This window comes from Diplotaxodon limnothrissa, linkage group LG3 (assembly GCF_057381915.1).
Source record: "Diplotaxodon limnothrissa isolate DT_005_m linkage group LG3, D_limnothrissa_male_GT1.1, whole genome shotgun sequence".
In the NCBI taxonomy this organism is placed as follows: domain Eukaryota; kingdom Metazoa; phylum Chordata; class Actinopteri; order Cichliformes; family Cichlidae; genus Diplotaxodon; species Diplotaxodon limnothrissa.
Genome location: NC_140598.1, coordinates 37,487,587 through 37,507,405, shown reverse-complemented (window position 1 = coordinate 37,507,405; position 19,819 = coordinate 37,487,587). Strand labels below are relative to the sequence as shown.

At 40.4% G+C, this 19,819-nt stretch overlaps 1 protein-coding gene and 1 pseudogene across 1 annotated transcript; one reads left to right on the top strand and one right to left on the bottom strand.

Moving 5' to 3' along the window:
- Positions 1 to 3,799: 3,799 nt before the first annotated feature.
- The window catches only part of LOC146635700 (uncharacterized), a 59,346-nt pseudogene continuing 43,326 nt past the window's right edge, over positions 3,800 to 19,819 (bottom strand).
- On the top strand, positions 10,574 to 13,409 carry LOC146635703 (tripartite motif-containing protein 16-like). Its single transcript, XM_085348557.1, has 2 exons — positions 10,574 to 10,609; positions 11,320 to 13,409. Exon 2 carries the CDS (start codon positions 11,616 to 11,618, stop codon positions 13,287 to 13,289), a length of 1,674 nt encoding a protein of 557 aa, XP_085204683.1. The 5' UTR covers positions 10,574 to 10,609; positions 11,320 to 11,615; the 3' UTR covers positions 13,290 to 13,409.

The following is a 19,819-nucleotide window of genomic DNA, read 5'->3' as shown; positions in this document are numbered from 1 at the left end:
TTGCATTTTATAGTCAGAATGACAACAACGGCGGAAAAATGCATCATATGTTGAGGGAGATTAGCACACTTGACAAGCTGCCACTGCCTCTGCTTTCACTGCATTGAAAGCAGTCATGAAACACGCTTAATGTGCAACAAGGACCATCATTTGCAAATACACAGCTATACTTACAAATTTTATATGAGAAAATCTATCAGGGGAGACACAGCTGGCTTTGCAAGAGGTAGAGCAGGTCATCTGTTAATCACAAGGATGGTGGTTCAATCCCCAACCAGTCTGCATGTTTGCGCCATTCCATTTATGATGAAACAACTAATCATGGCACACACCTGTTGCATGTACATTCACCCCTGTTTGTTTTGCTATGTTTAAACAACTCCTCAGGTTGTGTCACTAGGAGGCAGTGTATAAAGGCACAACAGACTTCCCCATTTACACCTCTGGCAAGACAAGGTCAAACTTTCTGCCTCTGCTCAGTCTCAGTTTGTCATTTAGTTTTTCTAACAGTGAGGCAAATTGTGTAGCAGTTCATCTGAAATTTAAGCATGAAACAATATCAGTGCGTGTGTTTGTGAAAGTTGTGTGTGAATGTTAGAAAGTACTTACATAGGAACAGCATAGAAAAAAAGAGCTTGCTTGAGTGGGTGAATGGGGCAAGTTGTAAAAAGCACTTTGAGCGCTCAGAGTGGAAAAGCGCAAACTTTAAACTGGATCTAAAAATAAGACTTGATTGCCTCTAATAAATGAGGCTAAGCTGCTCCAGACACTTTGAGTTCTTATGCTCTCTGGTGCAGACTCGGTGCTGTTTAAAGGTTTGAGATATAAAGGCAGAATTCCAACATAGTCCAAGTTAAGAGTTGATATGAGGTCAGCAAGTACAGGGCATGTCTCCTGTGTGCTAGTAGAACAATAAAATTCTTTGCTGCCAATAGAAAAATAATTCAAGGAATAAAAGTTGTGTGCAAAAATCTGTATTATTTATTAGTGATGCTCATCAGGGAAACACAAAGACATTAGACATTGAAAAACTTTCGACCTTCCTGCTGTCTGGCACAGAGGTCCGAACGACTTCTTAGGGATGTGATTAGGGATTGATAAGAATTTTGAGATTCCGATTCCATTCTCAGCATCACTTCTTGATTCTCTTATCAAATCTCCTTGGCTCTGCTTTGAGAGTCACCACTATCACCAAGCAGCAAATCAAATCAAATACATTGTGCCGATTAATTACATGCTGTCAGGTCAAATGTTTATGCATGTTGGACGCATTTCCCTTCATTCTTGTGATCAGTGTTGGGGTCATTACTCAGAAAAATTATGTAATTTAAATATTACACAGAACATTTTTCTTACAAGTAAAGCAGTACATTACTTAACTACTCCCAGGAGAAAGTAATTTGTTACACTTCTCATTATATTACTTTCAGTGTTGGGGAGTAATGGAATACATGTACCAGCGTTACGTATTTAAAATACAGAATATGAGTAACTGTATTCCGTTACAGTTACCGTTTAAAAGGGTGGTATTCAGAATACAGTTACTTTGTTGAAATAAATGGATTACACAGGGTCTTTTCCTGTTTCATATGTTAGTCTCTACCCTCTCTATTTTTGGTAATTCCATGGTGGTGGAAACCAAACAAAACATGTATTAAGAGGCTGTATGCCTGTGTCTCAATCTCGTGGCTCATGTCACCTCTACTTGTGGCCCTCATAATGACCTGATGAAATATTTTTACAAATTATTATTCAAAAAATATTTAATTTTGATTTTTAATTGAAGGCAATAGGCAGAGTGTTACAGGCAATGCTCTAAAGAATGTGGCCTCATGGGTAGTGTAGTCCATGCTGAGGGAGAATGGACTGCCATACCCGTTATGTGTCTGTGAGCGAGGGAGGGAGGAAAAAGGAGTTGTCACCGAGCAGAAACGGGAGATGGAAGCATGTAAATATCATAATAACCACTGCAGCCAAGAAGAGAGCCTGACAAGCCCAGTTGTAAGTAAGCTATTAAGACTCGACTGTACGCTGCGCTCGTGTTTTTTTCTCTCGAAACAATAAGTTCTTTTGGAGCAGCCTTTCAACGCCTCTCTCTGTCTCGCTGGGCAAAGTTGACCCAAACAAGTAAAGATAGTTTTCGGCCTGACACGGAAGTCGACCTATTAGCCAGAGGTCCCTTTACTACGGTTCGGAGCTGTGGACCTGTTTATATACGCACGGAATAGTTTTCTATACGAGATCACTGCAAAAAGTGCAGGCTTACCTAATGTCCACCCTACTGTTACTCATTTTATATTAGGATTTAAAAATCTAGTTGGTATTGGTATAACGAGTAACCTTCAGTAATAGTAAAAAAAAAAAAAAAAAAAAAAAAAAAAAAAATCACACAGCAAGAGTACATTCATGTAGTTGTAAAAAGCATGATAATACATTAAGTAATCCAATGTATTCCATTACGTTACTCAGAGTAACGTAACGGAATACATTTTGGGGCATGTATTCAGTAATCTGTAGTCAAATACATTTTAAAAGTAACCTTCCCAACACTGATTACTTTTGCATTACTCTGTAAAATGACATATTACACGAGCATGTGCAAAAGAAAACTGTCTCTCTTACTTTGCTGTAGATTGCGCAGACAAATGTAGTTTCTTAAACATTAGAATCACTAGAAGTGTAATTAAATAAATAATCGTATTCTGTGATTTCTGTCATATAGATGATGACAGACGCTTGTCAACAGAGAATTATTTTAAAATGTATGTGAAATGGACTATTATGATTGGTCAGAATAAGCCCATGAAAATATAACAAACGTTACTTTTTTTATATAGGAGGAGAGCATATTTTGTCTTTTTTTCCATTTCAATATATGTTTTTTAATTAATTTAAACTAGAACCTAATGCTATGCCAGCGTTTACCTTTGGCTGAGAGTGTAGAACTGATGCTTGTGATGATGTTGTAGAACTAGAAATTATAAATGTCAACCAAACTTTATGGGTTGTGAGCAAAAACCAAAGCCAACTGAATCCAAAAACAGTTGGAACCCTGTGTTCTGTTGATCGTAATTACTGATCGCCTGGTGTAGTAAGGAACTTTGTTTAAAATTGTGTTGGGCTTATCTGAATCATTGTTTGACAGAACAGCATCTACAACATGTAGCGATAACAAAATTGGCCAGCAGGTGTCCCCGTGGAGCTGGTTTCATGAAGTAATTTTGCTAATCACTAACAACCAGAAACCACAGAAAGTCAATGACATTTAGCAACTTCTAGCAACTAGCTCAAATAAGCGCAGGGGCAGCTACACTAACTCTGTCTCATGAAACACTGCCACCTAGTGGTTACATTTTCAATAAAAACGAGCACATTCTGTGTACAAATAGTTCCTCTAAGACTGTTTTCTCTCTCTCTTTTTTTTAACAAAAGAAAACACCCAGACTTTTTCCTCAACACACATATTTATTTCAGTATCGAACAAAAAACTGGAACACGTCTTCAATTCTGGATACGTTAGCAGAGCCATTACAACTACAGTCGCTGCCAAACTGATCCAACTCTGGAGTCCAGCCACAGGATCATCCAAACCACACTTATCATAAAACATAAAACTATGCACCCATACTCAAGGACTGACCAGATTAAGGTCACAAATGTGAAAAGATTGTAAGAGTCAAAACATCAGTTTCTACATTTATTTAAATCAGTGCAGCGATTTGACTTCTGGTTAGTGAGCTCTACCACCCACACACTGCTACGACTCAAAGCTGTCTCACACTTTGGAAGCATGAATATTTCAAGCATTATGAATTTTTCTTATGTGTCTCTTTAAGTGTGTGCTCCGATTGAATTTCTTTCCACAGGTACTACAAGAATACGGCTTCTCACCTGTGTGAGTTCTTACGTGAGCTTGCAGTGTCCAGTTCTGACCGAATGTTTTATTACAGGTACTACAAGAATACGGCTTCTCACCTGTGTGAGTTCTTGTATGTGTTTTCAGTGCTGATTTCCGACAGAAACTTTTCCCACAGGTGCTGCAAGAAAACGGCTTCTCACCTGTGTGAGTTCTTATGTGAGCTTCTAGTGCTGACTTTGAAACTAATTCCTTCCCACAGGTGCTACAAGGATGTGATTTCTTACCTGTGTGAAGTTTCAAGAACTGACAGAAGTTTGTCCTACAGGTCCAACAACAACAACATGATTTTTTACGTGTGTGAACTCTCCGATGTGTAGTCAGATCGGACTCAGAGTTGAACATTTTTCCACAATTGTCACATGTTAGAACATTTGTCTTTGTTTCAGTTTTACTCTGACTGTCTGATGCAGGAGTGTCGTCTACTCTCTGATCGTGACCTGTTTTATCTTCTTGGCTCTCTGCTTCAGGAGAGCTGTGAGAAAGGAGCTGCTCACTGCTTAGTTTTTGTTCAGTCTCCTGCTTCAGTCCAAGCTGCTCTCCCTCCTGACTGCTGCAGAGCTCCTCCTGTTCCTCTTTAATGTGTAGAGGCTCTGGGTCCTCCTGGTCACAGACCTGCTGCTGTGTGGGGTCTGAAGAGACAAACGGAGAAAAATGATAGAAAAACGGGTGAAAATATTTTGTAAACTCTGAATATTCTCATTACTTTCACATTTCTCTGTGAAAATGACCTGAAATCCATTTTCTACTAATTTGCCACACACCAACACAAATCCCTATCCTAATAAGGACACACATATGATCTTTCTCTTAGTATTAAGGTATGAACACAAAGCCGAAAACACAAATTAAAAATGAAAACCAATAGAAAGAGACTTTAAAGTGGTCGTCATAGTGATTTTACTTTATAAACATGAACAGGTAGAAATGGAGGCTTCGGCCTGACTGCTCATCAGTTTGTTATCTGTTGAAGTTCAGGGTCTGGTTGCTGGGCTATTGTCTACAGTATAAAATATGTGCAAAGTATTTTAAAATATAGTGTAGTGGCAATTCCTTTTGTTTGACAAACCAAGCATCCCACAATTACAAATCCACAAGCTACTACTGCACTGAGATAATATTTTGTACGCAGGCAAAAGCAGTCCACTATCCATACTTGAAAGTTGCGTTTTTATGGCTTATTCGTCCAGTTTGGCAAGCAATAGCAAGATTCATTTTTTATTACTTCCTGCTGCTGCTTCGCCTGCTCTGGTAAAAAAACAACAAAAAAAAAACCAAAAAAAAAAACTTAGGCCAGTGCATGCTGGTCCAATACCAGTCTCTATATTTATACAAACAAATGGCCCTACAGCTCTTACTGACTGACTTAACAAGGTAAACACCAAAACCACACCAAACATTAAAACAAATATTAACCTACAAATAAAACTTGTGAATAAACCCCAAAATATAAGTCAACTAACAACAAACTTTAAACAAATTTTAAAATGAAAAAAATAAAGAACAAATAGCTCCAACATATAAGATACGGTACTGTACACACATACAGACTCAAGTCAGTTTCTTTGACTTATACCAAGTGGAGGTTTAATGTTACATGTTAAGAGAAAAGAGATGCATTCATGCTGATTGGACTTTTAATTCTTTCTGTGCTTCTAAAAAGGAAAAAAAACCCTTTAACCTGTGATTAGGATCCTACATGAGTCATATTCATTTTAATAATATAAAAGCAATAATAATTTTACATACCTATTCTATCCAACTTTAACTCTGGTTTCCAGATGGTCTCCAGCAGTGTGAGTTGCTCTTCATCAGTCCAGACAATAATGCCTTCAGCCTCCTGCTTCAGTCCAAGCTGCTCTCCCTCCTGACTGCTGCAGAGCTCCTCCTGTTCCTCTTTAATCTGTGGAGGCTCTGGGTCCTCCTGGTCCAGACTGGAGTTCCTCTCCTGGTTACAGACCTGCTGCTCATCCAGACCCTCCTCTTCCTCACAGACATGTTGTTGTGGGGGGTCTTGAGGAGAAAAGAAACACAATAAAAAGGTCATTAATGTGATGAACAGTAACAGAAAACACTATTTTTAAAAAGCACTTTGTGCGTTTGGCAGCCATCCTAAAAGGTTGCCCCCTTTAGTGGCCTCCACAGGAGATCATCTGCCTGCACCACACCATCTCTAGCACGCTCCGCTTTCACACTAACTCTCTGCATGTCCTCCTTCACCACAGCCATGAACCTCCTCTGTGGTCTTTCCTCCTCTCTTACTGCCTCCTAACAGGTCATCCACTTCAGAGAAGTCTGGTAACAACTTTTAAAGTTAAATGTGTATTGTATATCTGAGATCTACCTTTATCTTTACTGCACAGTCTCAGTGCTTGGAGAGGAAAACTGACACTCGATGAACTCAACAGTGGAATCTGTTCGACAAACACTTTAAATAAATGAATCAAAATATGTCAAGGGATCAATACTTGACATATTTAGTTTGTGTTTCTCACAAATACGGGCCATTCAAGTCTGTCAGGTTTATATTGTTGATTGTCATTTATGCTTAGAAAAATAAAACCATATATGCTTAGAGGTGAATAATTGATTGTGTAGTGATAGGATGTGTGATCCTTAGTAGTTTGCAAAGACTGTGTGTCTTCCAGAGTGTTCTGGCATTCACACTCAGATCCTGGAGTCACAAGAAGAGCTCGTACCTTCTTTTATTGTTTTATGGTATAGCAAACACAAGTACATCTGTTTTAGTCTAGGTGCCTTTTGTTTAGATGAACTGCTGGACTGCAGGTTTAGGGAAGTCGTTCACAGGGTCACATCTTGATTTAGCTAGTAGGCCATCACTGTTTCCCTCATCAGATCGGTTGGTTTTTGAGCTGTTCTTTACTCAAGTGAACTGGCTTCACGCTTCTAAATAAATTACAGTACAATGTTTCTAAATCTCACTGCAACTGCTGCGTCACAATAATCTGTCCTGCTTCATAAATCTGTCCCATAGCTTATATAGTAACACATATCTTATTTTCCTATATCTACTTGTTGTAATTCAGTGGAACTTATTTCCTTCATCCATCAATTACCCCAGCTGAAGTAAAAATATTAATAACAATAACAATGAGCTGATTCCACATGATGTTTGTCATGTTTTCCTGTCTATGCTGAGCTCGTTATCACTTCAGCCACTTTATCACCATCTTGTCACTTTTTCCACCACATTGTCATTCTACCTACTGCTTGAACACTTTGCCCAAACTGCACCCCCTTTCCATTTACTAGACTGAGTGTGTCTTTACCTTGCTGAACCACATCCCTACAAACACTCATCAGAGAGCCGTTCCTCAGTATTATATCACTCTTAACCTCCCTGCATGCTTATTTATCGCCGTTGTAGCTGAAACTGGTTCCACTCACCGAGCCGAAGAGTTTTTCTTCTGGAGACAGTTTTTTAACCTCGACTTAAATCCGTCCTCGTGTCTCGTTGTCACGGTTACATTGCGCTCACTGTCCGTTTCATCCACATTACAGATTTACTTTCACTGTTTTGTTTTTTTTTTTTGTATTTTCCCCTCTTGTTTGACCTTTTTTTCACCCCCGTTCTTCTCTCCCGCCATCGACTTCTGTTCTTATTTCACTTCCTGAAACGTCACGTCGCTCTGCTGTTTCCGGTCCCTTCGCAGACCTGCCGGTCAAACCTCTCGTGGACCCTCCCCCCTCCTCTGTTTGTGTGTGTGTGTGTGTGTGTGTGTGTGTGTTTTCGCCTCTTGTTGAACTTTTTTCACCACCGCTCTTTCTCCCGCCATCGACTTCTGTTCTTATTTCACTTCCTGATACCTCTCTCTCTCTCTCTCTCTCTCTCTCTCTCTCTCACACACACACACACACACACACACACACACACACACACACTTGTCACCCTTGTGACTCAAGGTAAATTGATGTATTCTAATAATGTAATTGTAGAAAACTGTCCCATCATTTGAATACCGCAGACCTGCGGACACAACAGTGGAGGTTCAAACATAGCTGGGTCAACCAAACACTGGAAACATCTAGAGTATTAGAAAGGACAGAAAAACGTAAATTCCAACTTGTATAAACTTTTGTTGCTTGAAACGATTAAAATACTGCTCTTATTTTAGGTGTTACATTATGTCCCTAGTAGCACAAGTGCAAAACCTTCCCGCCATTTTGGTTTCAGTTTCCCTTTTGAACCCTCCATTGTACCATGTAGACACACACAGAGTTAATATGTTCACAATTTATATATTGGCATCACAAACATAATTCATTCATTTATTCATTACGATACCTCACAGAGTGTCGTTATAATCACTCTGCCTGTTTTACATTTATTGTCCACTTGATGGCACAAAAGAGCAAATAAAGCATCGTAAAGCTTCAGTCCATGAACGAAGCAAATAGATAAAAGCTTCAATGCTCCATGGAGCTTTATCTTTCCACCACTAGAGAGTGCAAATTACAATGTATACAAGACAAATATAGTGGAAATGAAATAAAGTTGAAATAATTAGAATCAATACATTAAAATATATTCAGTAAAATACTTTGACTGCAAAAATGTAACACATTAGATGCACACTGGCCCTTTCCATGCTCTATTTTAACAGTGCTGGCCTTTGTGAGATCCATGTTATTTAAGCACAGCGGCTTAATGTTAAGTGCAATGTGTGTCAATGTTTGTCACGTATCATGTATGAAGAACTCACTTTGAAGCTTTGAAATATGTTCAGATTCAGATTTCTTTAAAATAATAATAATTATTATTTTGATTGCTGCTGAGACATTTAAAGAATATAAATACCAGTATAAATTAAACTCACATTATCAGCCATAATAACGAATTTCATCACAATATTTCACTCACAATGCTATATTATTGCTATTAGTTTTTAACATTTTGCAATATGAGCATATTGCTATTTATCACATTTATTTCCAGCTGCAAATTATGTCCTTAAATCTAAATGTTGTCAGTATCTGTTTTGTGCACTAAGGTAAAGTTCCCTCACTTGAGTTGTTTTTTTGTTTTTGCTGGAAAATTAGATTATTAAGCTGTCGATAATATCTGCTGTCAGTCTAAAATCTGCCTACAGTTGGGGTCATTTTAGCAAATACTTGTATTATCTATCAATTAACTTTGCTAACACATAAAAAATCACATATATGTTGCTGTATAAGAATATAACAAGAATTCAAATAGATGGTCAGTAAAGTGTCATTCAGTTGGCAATCTATTGCCATTTAAAAATTAGACGGCAACTATTTTCAAACTTTTAACAATCTCTTTGACAATGACTACAGTCATTTTCTTTTGTACATGCTAGGAAATTACGGTCCTATTTTTACTCGTGTGGCTGACCCATGTGTTTGGTCTGAATTTGGTCTGACTGGACCTATTCGCACCATCTTAGCTACTGTATACCGCCCCCCTGAACCTGTCTTCCTCAGTGATCTCATCTCTCACTCTGTCCTTCTAAGCAGACTTTCCTCTCTCAGCATCTCTGACATCCATCCATCCTCCCTCCCACTTTCTTCTTTTACAGAATGCCTGACTTAAAATCCTGGTTCAGCTCTAATTTTCTTAAGCTAAATGAGGATAAAACTGAAATCCTCCTTATTGGCACTAAATTCAACCTTTTGAATGCAAATCATTTCTATCTGCTTATTGATAACTCCACAGTTTTCCTTTCTCCTCAGGTTAAGAGCCTTGGTGTCATCCTAGACAGTTCACTTTCCTTTAAATCTCACATCAATAATCTCGTTCTGCCTATTTCCATCTACGCAATATCAACAGATTACGTCCTTCTCTTTCCACCCAGTCTACATCCATTCTTGTCCTAGTCTAATTACCTCCCGCATTGACTACTGTAATTTTCTCTTCCAGGGTCTTCCTCCAAAATCCCCCCATAAGCTTCAACTGGTTCAAAATTCACTAAACTTCACTGGGTCCTTCCGGATAATATACAAACTTCTTCTGCTCACCGTCAAGGCCCTTCATAACCTTGCTCCTCCTTACCTCTCTGACCTATTAAGCACTACCTCTTCTGCCCGTTCACTTCGATCTTCTTTTTCTATCCAGCTTTCTGTGTCTTCTTATGGCCTCACCACCACGGGAAGCAGAGCTTTTAGTTGCTCTGCTCCCAGGCTGTGGAACTCTCTGCCCCCAGATATAAGAAACATTGGTTTGCTCCCCCAGTTTAAATCAAGACTCAAAACCCATCTGTTCAAATCTGCATATTCACTGTGAACCCACTGTTTGTTCATTTTATCTTGTGCTTTTGTGTTTATTGCTCTTCTTTTGTCAACGTTGTGTTATGTGTTTTATTCTAGCATTATTATTGTTGTTGTTGTTGTTGTTGTTGTTGTTGTTGTTGTTGTTGTTGATGATAACAACAACAACAACAATAATAATAAACTGTATTATTTATTTGATTGTTTGCTATGAGCTAACGCTAGTCCACACTCCAAGCCACTTGGTGGCGGTAATGCGCCACGTCGTTGTTTGCTAACCGCCAAGAAACGACGACGACGAAGTTAAACGAGGCGAAAACCACAATAAGAGCAAAATGAAATCTGTAATGTGGAGAAAATGGACAGTGTAACCGTGACAACGAGACACGAAGAGGGACGTAAAGTATAAAAAAAATGGCCCAAGAAGAAAAACTCTTCGGCTCGGTGAGTGGAACCAGATTTAGCAACAACAGCGATAAATACGCCTGTAGGGAGATGAAGAGTGCTAAAATACTGAGAAACGGCTCTCTGATGAGTGTTTGTAGAGATGTGTTTCAACAAGATAAAGACACACGACTCAGTCAAATAAGCGTTAATGCACTCCACAGTCTGCTGCCTGACAACAAAAGAGCGTCTGTGGGGTTTTATCCGGAGTACCTGAAATAGAAAAAAGAAAACAGAAACGGGGACAAAAGTTCTGTTTTAAAATGCATATTATAGCGAGAAATGTGACGGCTTGTCTGTTGTTATTATGTTTGATGAGCCAAGTAAGATGTGGATAAATTAGCTATGAGATTAGGCCTCCCCCCACCACGGAGATGCTGTAAGTATCAAAGCAGCTCAGATTACTTGTTTCTTTCTTATTAAAGAGAATGACAAAAGTTTCACTGTGAGGACGTGATTTAAAGATGACAAATGTCTAAATTGCACATATCATGTCCTGAGTAAAGGACTGGCAGTTTTATGTTGGGGTGTCTGTTGATTCTCACTTGTCTTGGAAACATTGGTTAGGAAAACAATCAAATCAGTAAAACACATATTACTGGATGCAACAGTTTGCTAGAATTGGAAGGAATTTGTCAGGCCAATTGTGTAATTGATTGATTCAAAGATTTTCTTTTTTCCTTTTCACTGCTTTACCCTTGTCTGCACAGGTGATGAAAATGGATCTGTGTTTGCCAAATGCCATTAAGATCTGAAGAAGAAGAGAGGTGCTGTTTGATGAAGCGGACTTAAGTTAAAGGAGAGACACAAACTAAAGTATTGATACCATCACGTTAATGTGGATCTGATACCATCGTCTGTATCACTTCTATCATTCTGACATGCAGTCAACATGTGGTGATGTGTAAGAGCTGACAGGCTCCATTCACATTTTGAGATCAGAGCTCAGACTAGTTTCAGTTATAAGGAAGAGAAACTCACACAGTCACTGACACTGAGAGGAGAAATGGCACAGAAAGGAGTTCAGCTGGACCGAGAAACCTTCTCTTGTTCCATCTGTTTGGATCTACTGATAAATCCGGTGACTATTCCCTGTGGACACAGCTACTGCAGGAACTGTATTAAAACCCACTTTGATGAAGAGGACAGGAAGGGAATCCACAGCTGCCCTCAGTGTAGGAAGACGTTCACACCGAGGCCTGTCCTGGAGAAAAACACCATGTTAGCAGCTTTAGTGGAGCAGCTGAAGAAGAGTGGACTCCAAGCTGCTCCAGCTGATCACTGCTATGCTGGACCTGAAGATGTGGCCTGTGATGTCTGCACTGGGAGGAAGCTGAAAGCCATCAAGTCCTGTTTAGTCTGTCTGGCCTCTTACTGTGAGAAACACCTCCAACCTCACTATGATGCAGCTCCGTTAAAGAAACACAAGCTGGTGGCCCCCTCCAAGAAGCTCCAGGAGAACATCTGCTCTCATCATGATGAGGTGATGAAGATTTTCTGTCGTACTGATCAGCAGAGTATCTGTTATCTCTGCTTGATGGATGAACATAAAGGCCATGAAACAGTCCCAGCTGCAGCAGAAAGGACTGAGAAGCAGAAGGAGCTCGAGGTGAGACGACTAAACATCCAGCAGAGAATCCAGGAGCGAGAGAAAGATGTGAAGCTGCTTCGACAGGAGGTGGAGGCCATCAATGGCTCTGCTGATAAAGCAGTGGAGGACAGTGAGAAGATGTTCACTGAGCTGATCCGTCTCCTCCAGAAAAGAAGCTCTGATGTGAAGCAGCAGGTCAGATCCCAGCAGGAAACTGAAGTGAGTCGAGTCAAAGAGCTTCAGGAGAAGCTGGAGCAGGAGATCGCTGAGCTGAAGAGGAAAGACGGCGAGCTGGAGCAGCTCTCACACACAGAGGATCACAACCAGTTTCTACACAACTACCCCTCACTGTCAGCACTCAGTGAGTCTACACACTCATCCAGCATCAATATTCGTCCTCTGAGCTACTTTGAGGATGTGACAGCAGCTGTGTCAGAGACCAGAGATAAACTACAGGACATTCTGAGAGAGGAATGGACAAACATCTCACTGACAGTCACTGAAGAGGATGTTTTACTGTCACCAGCAGAGCCAAAGACCAGAGCTGGATTCTTAAAATATTCACGTGAAATCACACTGGATCCAAACACAACTCACACACATCTGTTATTATCTGAAGGGAACAGAAAAGTAACATTTATGAAGCAACAACAGTCTTATTCTGATCATCCAGACAGATTCACAGGATGTTATCAGGTCCTGAGTAGAGAGAGTCTGACTGGACGTTGTTACTGGGAGGTGGAGTGGGGATGGGGAGGAGTTTGTATAGCAGTCACATACAAGAACATCGGCAGAGTAGGGAGAGTGAATGAATGTTTCTTTGGACGCAACGACAAATCTTGGGCATTATATTGGTACACAGACAATAATAAATTTCGCCATAACAATGTCCAAACTCACCTCTCAGGTCCTCCGTCCACCAGAGTAGGAGTGTACCTGGATCACAGAGCAGGTATTCTGTCTTTCTACAGCGTCTCTGAAACCATGACTCTCCTCCACAGAGTCCAGACCACATTCACTCAGCCGCTCTATGCTGGACTTTTTCTTTATGGACTTGGAGCCACTGCAGAGTTGATTAAAGTCAAATAGAGAAGACAGGTTCATGTTGATCCCTGACCATTATATGTACTTGTGTAGTTTCTAAATGAGGCTTTACATTTTAGAAGCTGAGAAGTTCAGTGGTCCATTGATGTGTGAAAATAATATTGCACTGATTCAAACTGTACTTACATTTATATACCTTACATCAATATAAATCTGAATTTGTTCTTATGGCTGATAATCATGTGAGTTTAAATGATACTACTCTTCATATTCAGCATGTTTGAAATCTGTCATCAGTCTGGTTAGTGCTTTTATTCTGTAGTTGCTGTAGTGGGTTGTCAAATGCAAAAATATATTAGAGCTGCAGTGATTCATCAGTTAGTCAATGATTAGAGAATTTATTGTTTTATCATTATTTTAGTCACATTTAAAGCTGGTTCCAGTTTCTGAAATGTGAAGATTGTTGATTTTTCTTTTCGATCATATATGACTGTAAACTTAATGTCTTTGAGGTTTGAACTTTTAAAAATATAACAAAAAATTGAATCTTTGAGGTTTTTGATATTATTATTATTATTATTACTATAGCTAGAGTGATGACGTTTAATCTCATTCTTCAGATGAAATGCTTGATGACACTCGATCATTTATACATTGAAATATAAAAGCTAAATAACACACAGGCCTGTATATTGTGGAGGATTGACATGTTTCTTTGCCCTGAGCTGTGTCTGGCAGGCAGAGCATCTCCACAAATCTGATGCTTCTGATTTGGAGAAAATGAGCTGAGGGAGACACCTGGTGGACAAACAAAGACATGACAGGAAGAAAGACTAAAGTGCAGAGTGGAGACAAACAGCAGGAAATACACATTGTCATTCTTCAGAAAAACACAGACACAGAGAGGAGAAAATACTACAGATAAAAACAACAATCAATATGTAAATGTATCATATTCAAGCACCTCATTTGAATTGTTTTCTTCCCACATACATACTTAATGGAACAAAAAGGACATCCATTGTAATGTTTTTGGTTATCATACAAAGAATTTCTGGACAAATTCAAAAATATCCATAAAACCAAAAAAATCAGAATACAGGATTCACGAGACAAGCGTCTCAAAATAAGTTGGACAATGCTCCCAACTGCGCAAAGGTTGGAGTGACATGTTTAGATGTCCACATGATGTGAACTGGTCATGGACCAACAGACCCAATATAGACGTGAAGCTCATGTCTATTTTGGGTCTGTCGGTCTGTTGGGGGAAAACTCTGTAAAAAACCCAGGAGAAATAAAGACACAATGAGACAGAATTACTTTTGATGCTTTAACGTGCACACGGGTAAGCTGTTAAAAACAACTCACACCGTGAATAGAGGCTTGGCACTTTTTATAGGAAAGACAGTGAGAACAGGATAAGAAAATAATAAACAGATAAAATAAACAACTCCATATGTGGCGCTAATCTCGTCAGCAGAGAGCTGGGAGAAAGCTGTGAGAGATAAAACAATCTAAAACAATATGTCCCAAAACAATATGTCTTTGCTGGGAAAGTCTAAAAGGATAATTCTAAACTAATCTAACCATAGACAAAGGGCAGAGAAAAGGCATCTTTGTACATTTAAAAGAAGGTAAAGAAACATAGAATCATTTTCCACTAACACGGTCCTAATGTAGTCGGGGGTCTATCCAATGTTTTGTGGGATGTTGATTCTTATTAGCAGACTGTGGCAGAGTGTGCTTTGTAGCTCAGCTTCAGTGGAGGGGGTGGAGCAATGGGTTCAGGGTGTGGTGTCAAGGGAGGCTGGTTGTCACAGCCAGCAAGCATCATCTAAGCATACCTTCCCTGTTTAAGTAGCTGCTGTGGGTGGAGGAGACAAATGAGCTGAGGGTGAAGCAGCTGGACAAGCAGCACAAGAGTGAGTGTCAGGGGGAGTGTAAAAAGACCACGGCCTCTCTATGTGAGGATCTAAACGTATTCTACGCTAGATTCGACACAGCGAACACCATGAGACCGGACAGTGTGCGCACCGCGGATGACGTCAGTGCGCACACTGTGTCTGAGGAGGATGTGCGGAAGTGCTTCAGGAAGGTGAACGCACGCAAAGCTACTGGTCCGGACGGGATTCCCGGCCGCGTCCTCAGGTCATGCGCGGCTCAGCTGGCTGGAGTGTTCACGCACATCTTCAACCTTTCCCTCTCTCTGTCTGTAGTCCCAGCCTGCTTCAAAATGGCCACCATCGTCCCTGTACCCAAATCCTCCACCATCTCCTCATTGAACGACTGGCGACCTGTAGCCCTGACCCCCATCGTAAGCAAATGCTTCGAGAAGCTGGTCAGGGACTTCATCTGCTCTGCACTACCCGACTCACTGGACCCTCTACAGTTTGCATACCGCCACAACAGGTCCACTGATGATGCCATAGCCCTGACACTACACACTGCCCTGTCACACCTGGAGAAGAGAGACACGTATGTGAGGATGCTGTTTGTAGATTACAGCTCAGCATTCAATACCATCGTTCCCTCGAAGCTGGACAGGAAACTGCAGGATCTAGGACTGAGCAGCTCCCTCTGCAGCTGGATCCTTAGCTTCCTGTCTGACAGACGCCAGGTGGTCAGACTGGGCAGCATCACCTCATCCCCCATCACACTGAACACTGGTGCTCCACAGGGGTGTGTACTGAGCCCTCTCCTGTACTCACTCTACACCTACGACTGCACAGCCACTAACAGCTCCAACATCATTGTGAAGTTTGCGGACGACACTACAGTGGTGGGTCTTATCACCAATGGTGATGAGACGGCTTACAGGGAGGAGGTCAGCGCCCTGACCCACTGGTGTCAAGACAACCATCTCACCCTCAACGTCGCAAAGACAAAGGAGTTGATAGTGGACTTCCGGAGGTGCAGAGAAGTACACACCCCCATCACCATCAACGGCGCTGCTGTGGAGAGAGTGAGCAGCTTCCGGTTCCTTGGCGTACACCTGGCTGAGGATCTTACGTGGTCAGTACACACAAACAAAACAGTGAAGAAGGCGCAGCAGCGCCTCTTCTTTCTCAGGAGACTGAAAAGATTCGGCATGAGCCCCCGCATCCTCAGGACCTTCTATCACTGTGCCATTGAGAGCATCCTCACTGGATGCATCACCACCTGGTATGGCAACAGCACCGCTTACAACTGCAAAGCTCTCCAGAGAGTAGTGCGGTGCTCTGAACGGATAATTGGAGGTGAGCTTCCCTCCCTCCAAGACATCTACAGGAAGCGGTGCCTGAGGAAAACGGGGAGGATTATCAAGGACTCCAGTCACCCCAGCCATAAACTGTTCAGACTGCTTCCATCAGGAAGGAGGTTCTGCAGCATCCGGTCCCGTACCAGCAGACTGAGAGACAGCTTCTTCCATCAGGCCATCAGACTGCTGAACACGTCATAGACACCTCAGCTTCACTACTGGAACTTCAACATTATGCACTCCACACTGTATATAAATGCCACTTGTTTTGCACATATTCAACTCTGTATATTTTATATATTTTATTATTATTATTATTATTATTATTGTTATTATTATTATTAATTTTTTTTTTTTTTTTTTTTTACTATTTAATTTGTAAAAATGTGTATACACACACACACACACACACACGTAGGAAAATATTTAGTATACACATCCAGAAATGCATACACTATTATATATTGTACATATATTTATTAGTTTCAGGTTGGCCATTCTTGTATTTTGCTCGTTTGTGTTGTTGTGTTTGCACATCTCTGTTGCTTGTGGGGCTCGCACACAAGAATTTCACTCGCATGTGCTGTGCCAGTGTGCCTGCACATGTGATGTGACAATAAAAGTGATTTGATTTGATTTGATTTGAAAACACAACTGTGGTAGTGCCAGCAGCGTGCTGGGCAAAATATAAAGCATCCCACATCTGAGTCATGCCGGGTCCTTTACACAGTTTAAGAGTACTTCCCTTATGTTTGAAGTTTCAATAAGTGAATCAAAAATGAGATTCATGGTATGATCCACGATTTCTGAAACGGGCTTCCAGCCTTACGTTTCCAGTTTGAATTAACAACACATTCTCTGAATGGCCTTCACCAGCTTCCAGCTGAAGCAGAATAAAGTGTAACACAACTGATGATAATTCCCTACACATGGTCAGAAACTTTTAGTGTGGGAAGCATAAAATGTAACCCTTTAGCATTCTGCTCAACCAATTGGTAAGGTACATTTTCAGGCCCTATATCTAACTGGGGCTTTCACTGAAATTGATCTACCTTATTGAGTCTTTTCTACTGTTACGGATTCAAATATTGGGGATGGATACAAGAGGAAAAACCACAATAACAACACTGGTCCGGCCGGGTTGAGTCAAACGATGATTTTAATGATCACACGTGTGGGAGATGGACACCGTACGCAGACAGCATCAGATCTCAAAATGGTGGAGCATTGATCAAACTCTTATAGCCTCTAGTGGCCCCCACCTTATCATAAAAGCCTAAACATTCACATGCTTTCTCTCACACAGCGCCTAAGCTACGACCTTGGCTCCCTGTTTATCTGCTCCTGCTGAGATGGGGCAGAAAACCTCTCCAGCATGTTCTGTTCTCTTTTAATCAGACAAATAAGGCGATGACTTTCTGCGAACAGTATTTCTTATAACTCAGCAGTATAATGCATCATAAAACAATATCATTCATTCACAATAAATCAGCAGTCTAATGTAATGCAAATCAGTCTAACAAATGTAATAGTTATTACCTTCTTCTAATTCAGGAGAATAATGCAAACTAAAACTACATAATAATTCACAATCTTTAATTAAGGGTCTAACATGGCATAAAATAATATTATAATCCCACACTACCAATTGGTTTACATCTGTAATGCCAAAAAAATCCACCAGAAGGCACTGTGAATGTGAACTGTTGGCTCTTCTTATATCTCTCCTAACCAAGAAGTCAGAAACAAAAAAACATCCAACATATTTTGAGTGTTTTTGATGAAACTAAGGTAGGAAGATATAATTTTTTGATACATGGTAGTGTTAGAGGACTTACTAAAAAGATGTATGTCACTTGACAGCATTAATAAGCATGACAGCATTGAACGACTGGCGACCTGTAGCCCTGACCCCCATCGTAAATGCTTCGAAAAGCTGGTCAGGAACTTCGTTTGCTCTTCACTACCTGACTCACTGGACCCTCTACAATTTGCATACCGCCACAACAGGTCCACTGATGAGTGGGGCTTTAAATTGTTCTGCCAAGCAAGTTCATCTGGCATCATCCATGACTTGCTGCTGTATCAAGGGGGATCTACATTCTTCAATTCTCCCCCCAGTGAAAAGGAACAGAAGCTACCTCTAAGGGGCCAAAGTTGTAAAAAACACTATGCAAACCCATAAAAGAACCTCTTCACAAGTTTCAGCTTGGTGCAGAACTTGCACACCTGTCAGGTGCATTGGCACTGTATGACCAAACTGCACTGGTGGAGCTCCCCCGATAGCAGAAAAACCATGCTTCCCACACTAAAACCAAAAACCTGATGAAGAAGGGCCATGGAGCTTGTTATTACAGGCTCTGATAAAGGTCTGATTGCAATGAAATGGTTTGAAAAGAGATGTGTCAACCTCCTAAACAATGCCTGTGGTTCATTCGTCAAACGGTGGAGCAAAGAGTCCAATGCAAAGATTACCATTCCATGCCCATCACTCATCCCTGTATATAATTAGCATATAAGAGGAATTAAGCTTTCTGATATGATATTACACGAGTTATAAGTTACGGAGATAGCATATTCCACTGTTCAGATACATCCTTGACTTGAATACCTGGTCTACAAGAGGAACTGTGCCCTACTGGATCAGAAACCGATGGCTCTCAAAAGGTTTCCACCTGGCTGTGTGAACCAAGTTAACAAGCCAGCATCTAGAGTTGGACAACCATGATCCAGCTCTCCAGGACCACAGAATAAATGCTACACCATAGACCAAAACCACAAGCAGATGTGCTTGATTTGCACTGTTTTTATTTTTAATTTTTGAAACAAAAATGATTTTGCACTGTAGCATTCAATCAGAAGTGGTCTGAATGTGATAATTTTGTGCTGTTGCACACTTGTCACATTTGCAGATTAAAAAACATGTATTTTGTTGTTTGATGTAATACTTTCCTTTGATGGGATGAAAGCCAGCAATGGTCACTGGCATGCTACTAGAAATAAACTGTATCCCTGGATACAGGGATACAGTTTATTGTGCCCTGGATAGTTTGTTATTAATTTAATTATAATTATAATTAGATTTTTTCAACTGTATTATCTAATGTACTTGTATTTGCATGACGTTTCATACTTTTACCAGTGACTTTTCAAGCATTTGGTAGAGATCAATATTTTAAAAACTACAGGGTCTATTGAAAAAAAAATATTGATTGTGGTTATTACTCACCCAAGTCAATAAGAAATACAAACAAAATATTTTTCCCTTGCTTTTTTCTTGGTGTGGACGTCAAAGGGCGTGCACTGCTTATTGTTTTGGTGTGATGGAAATAAAATA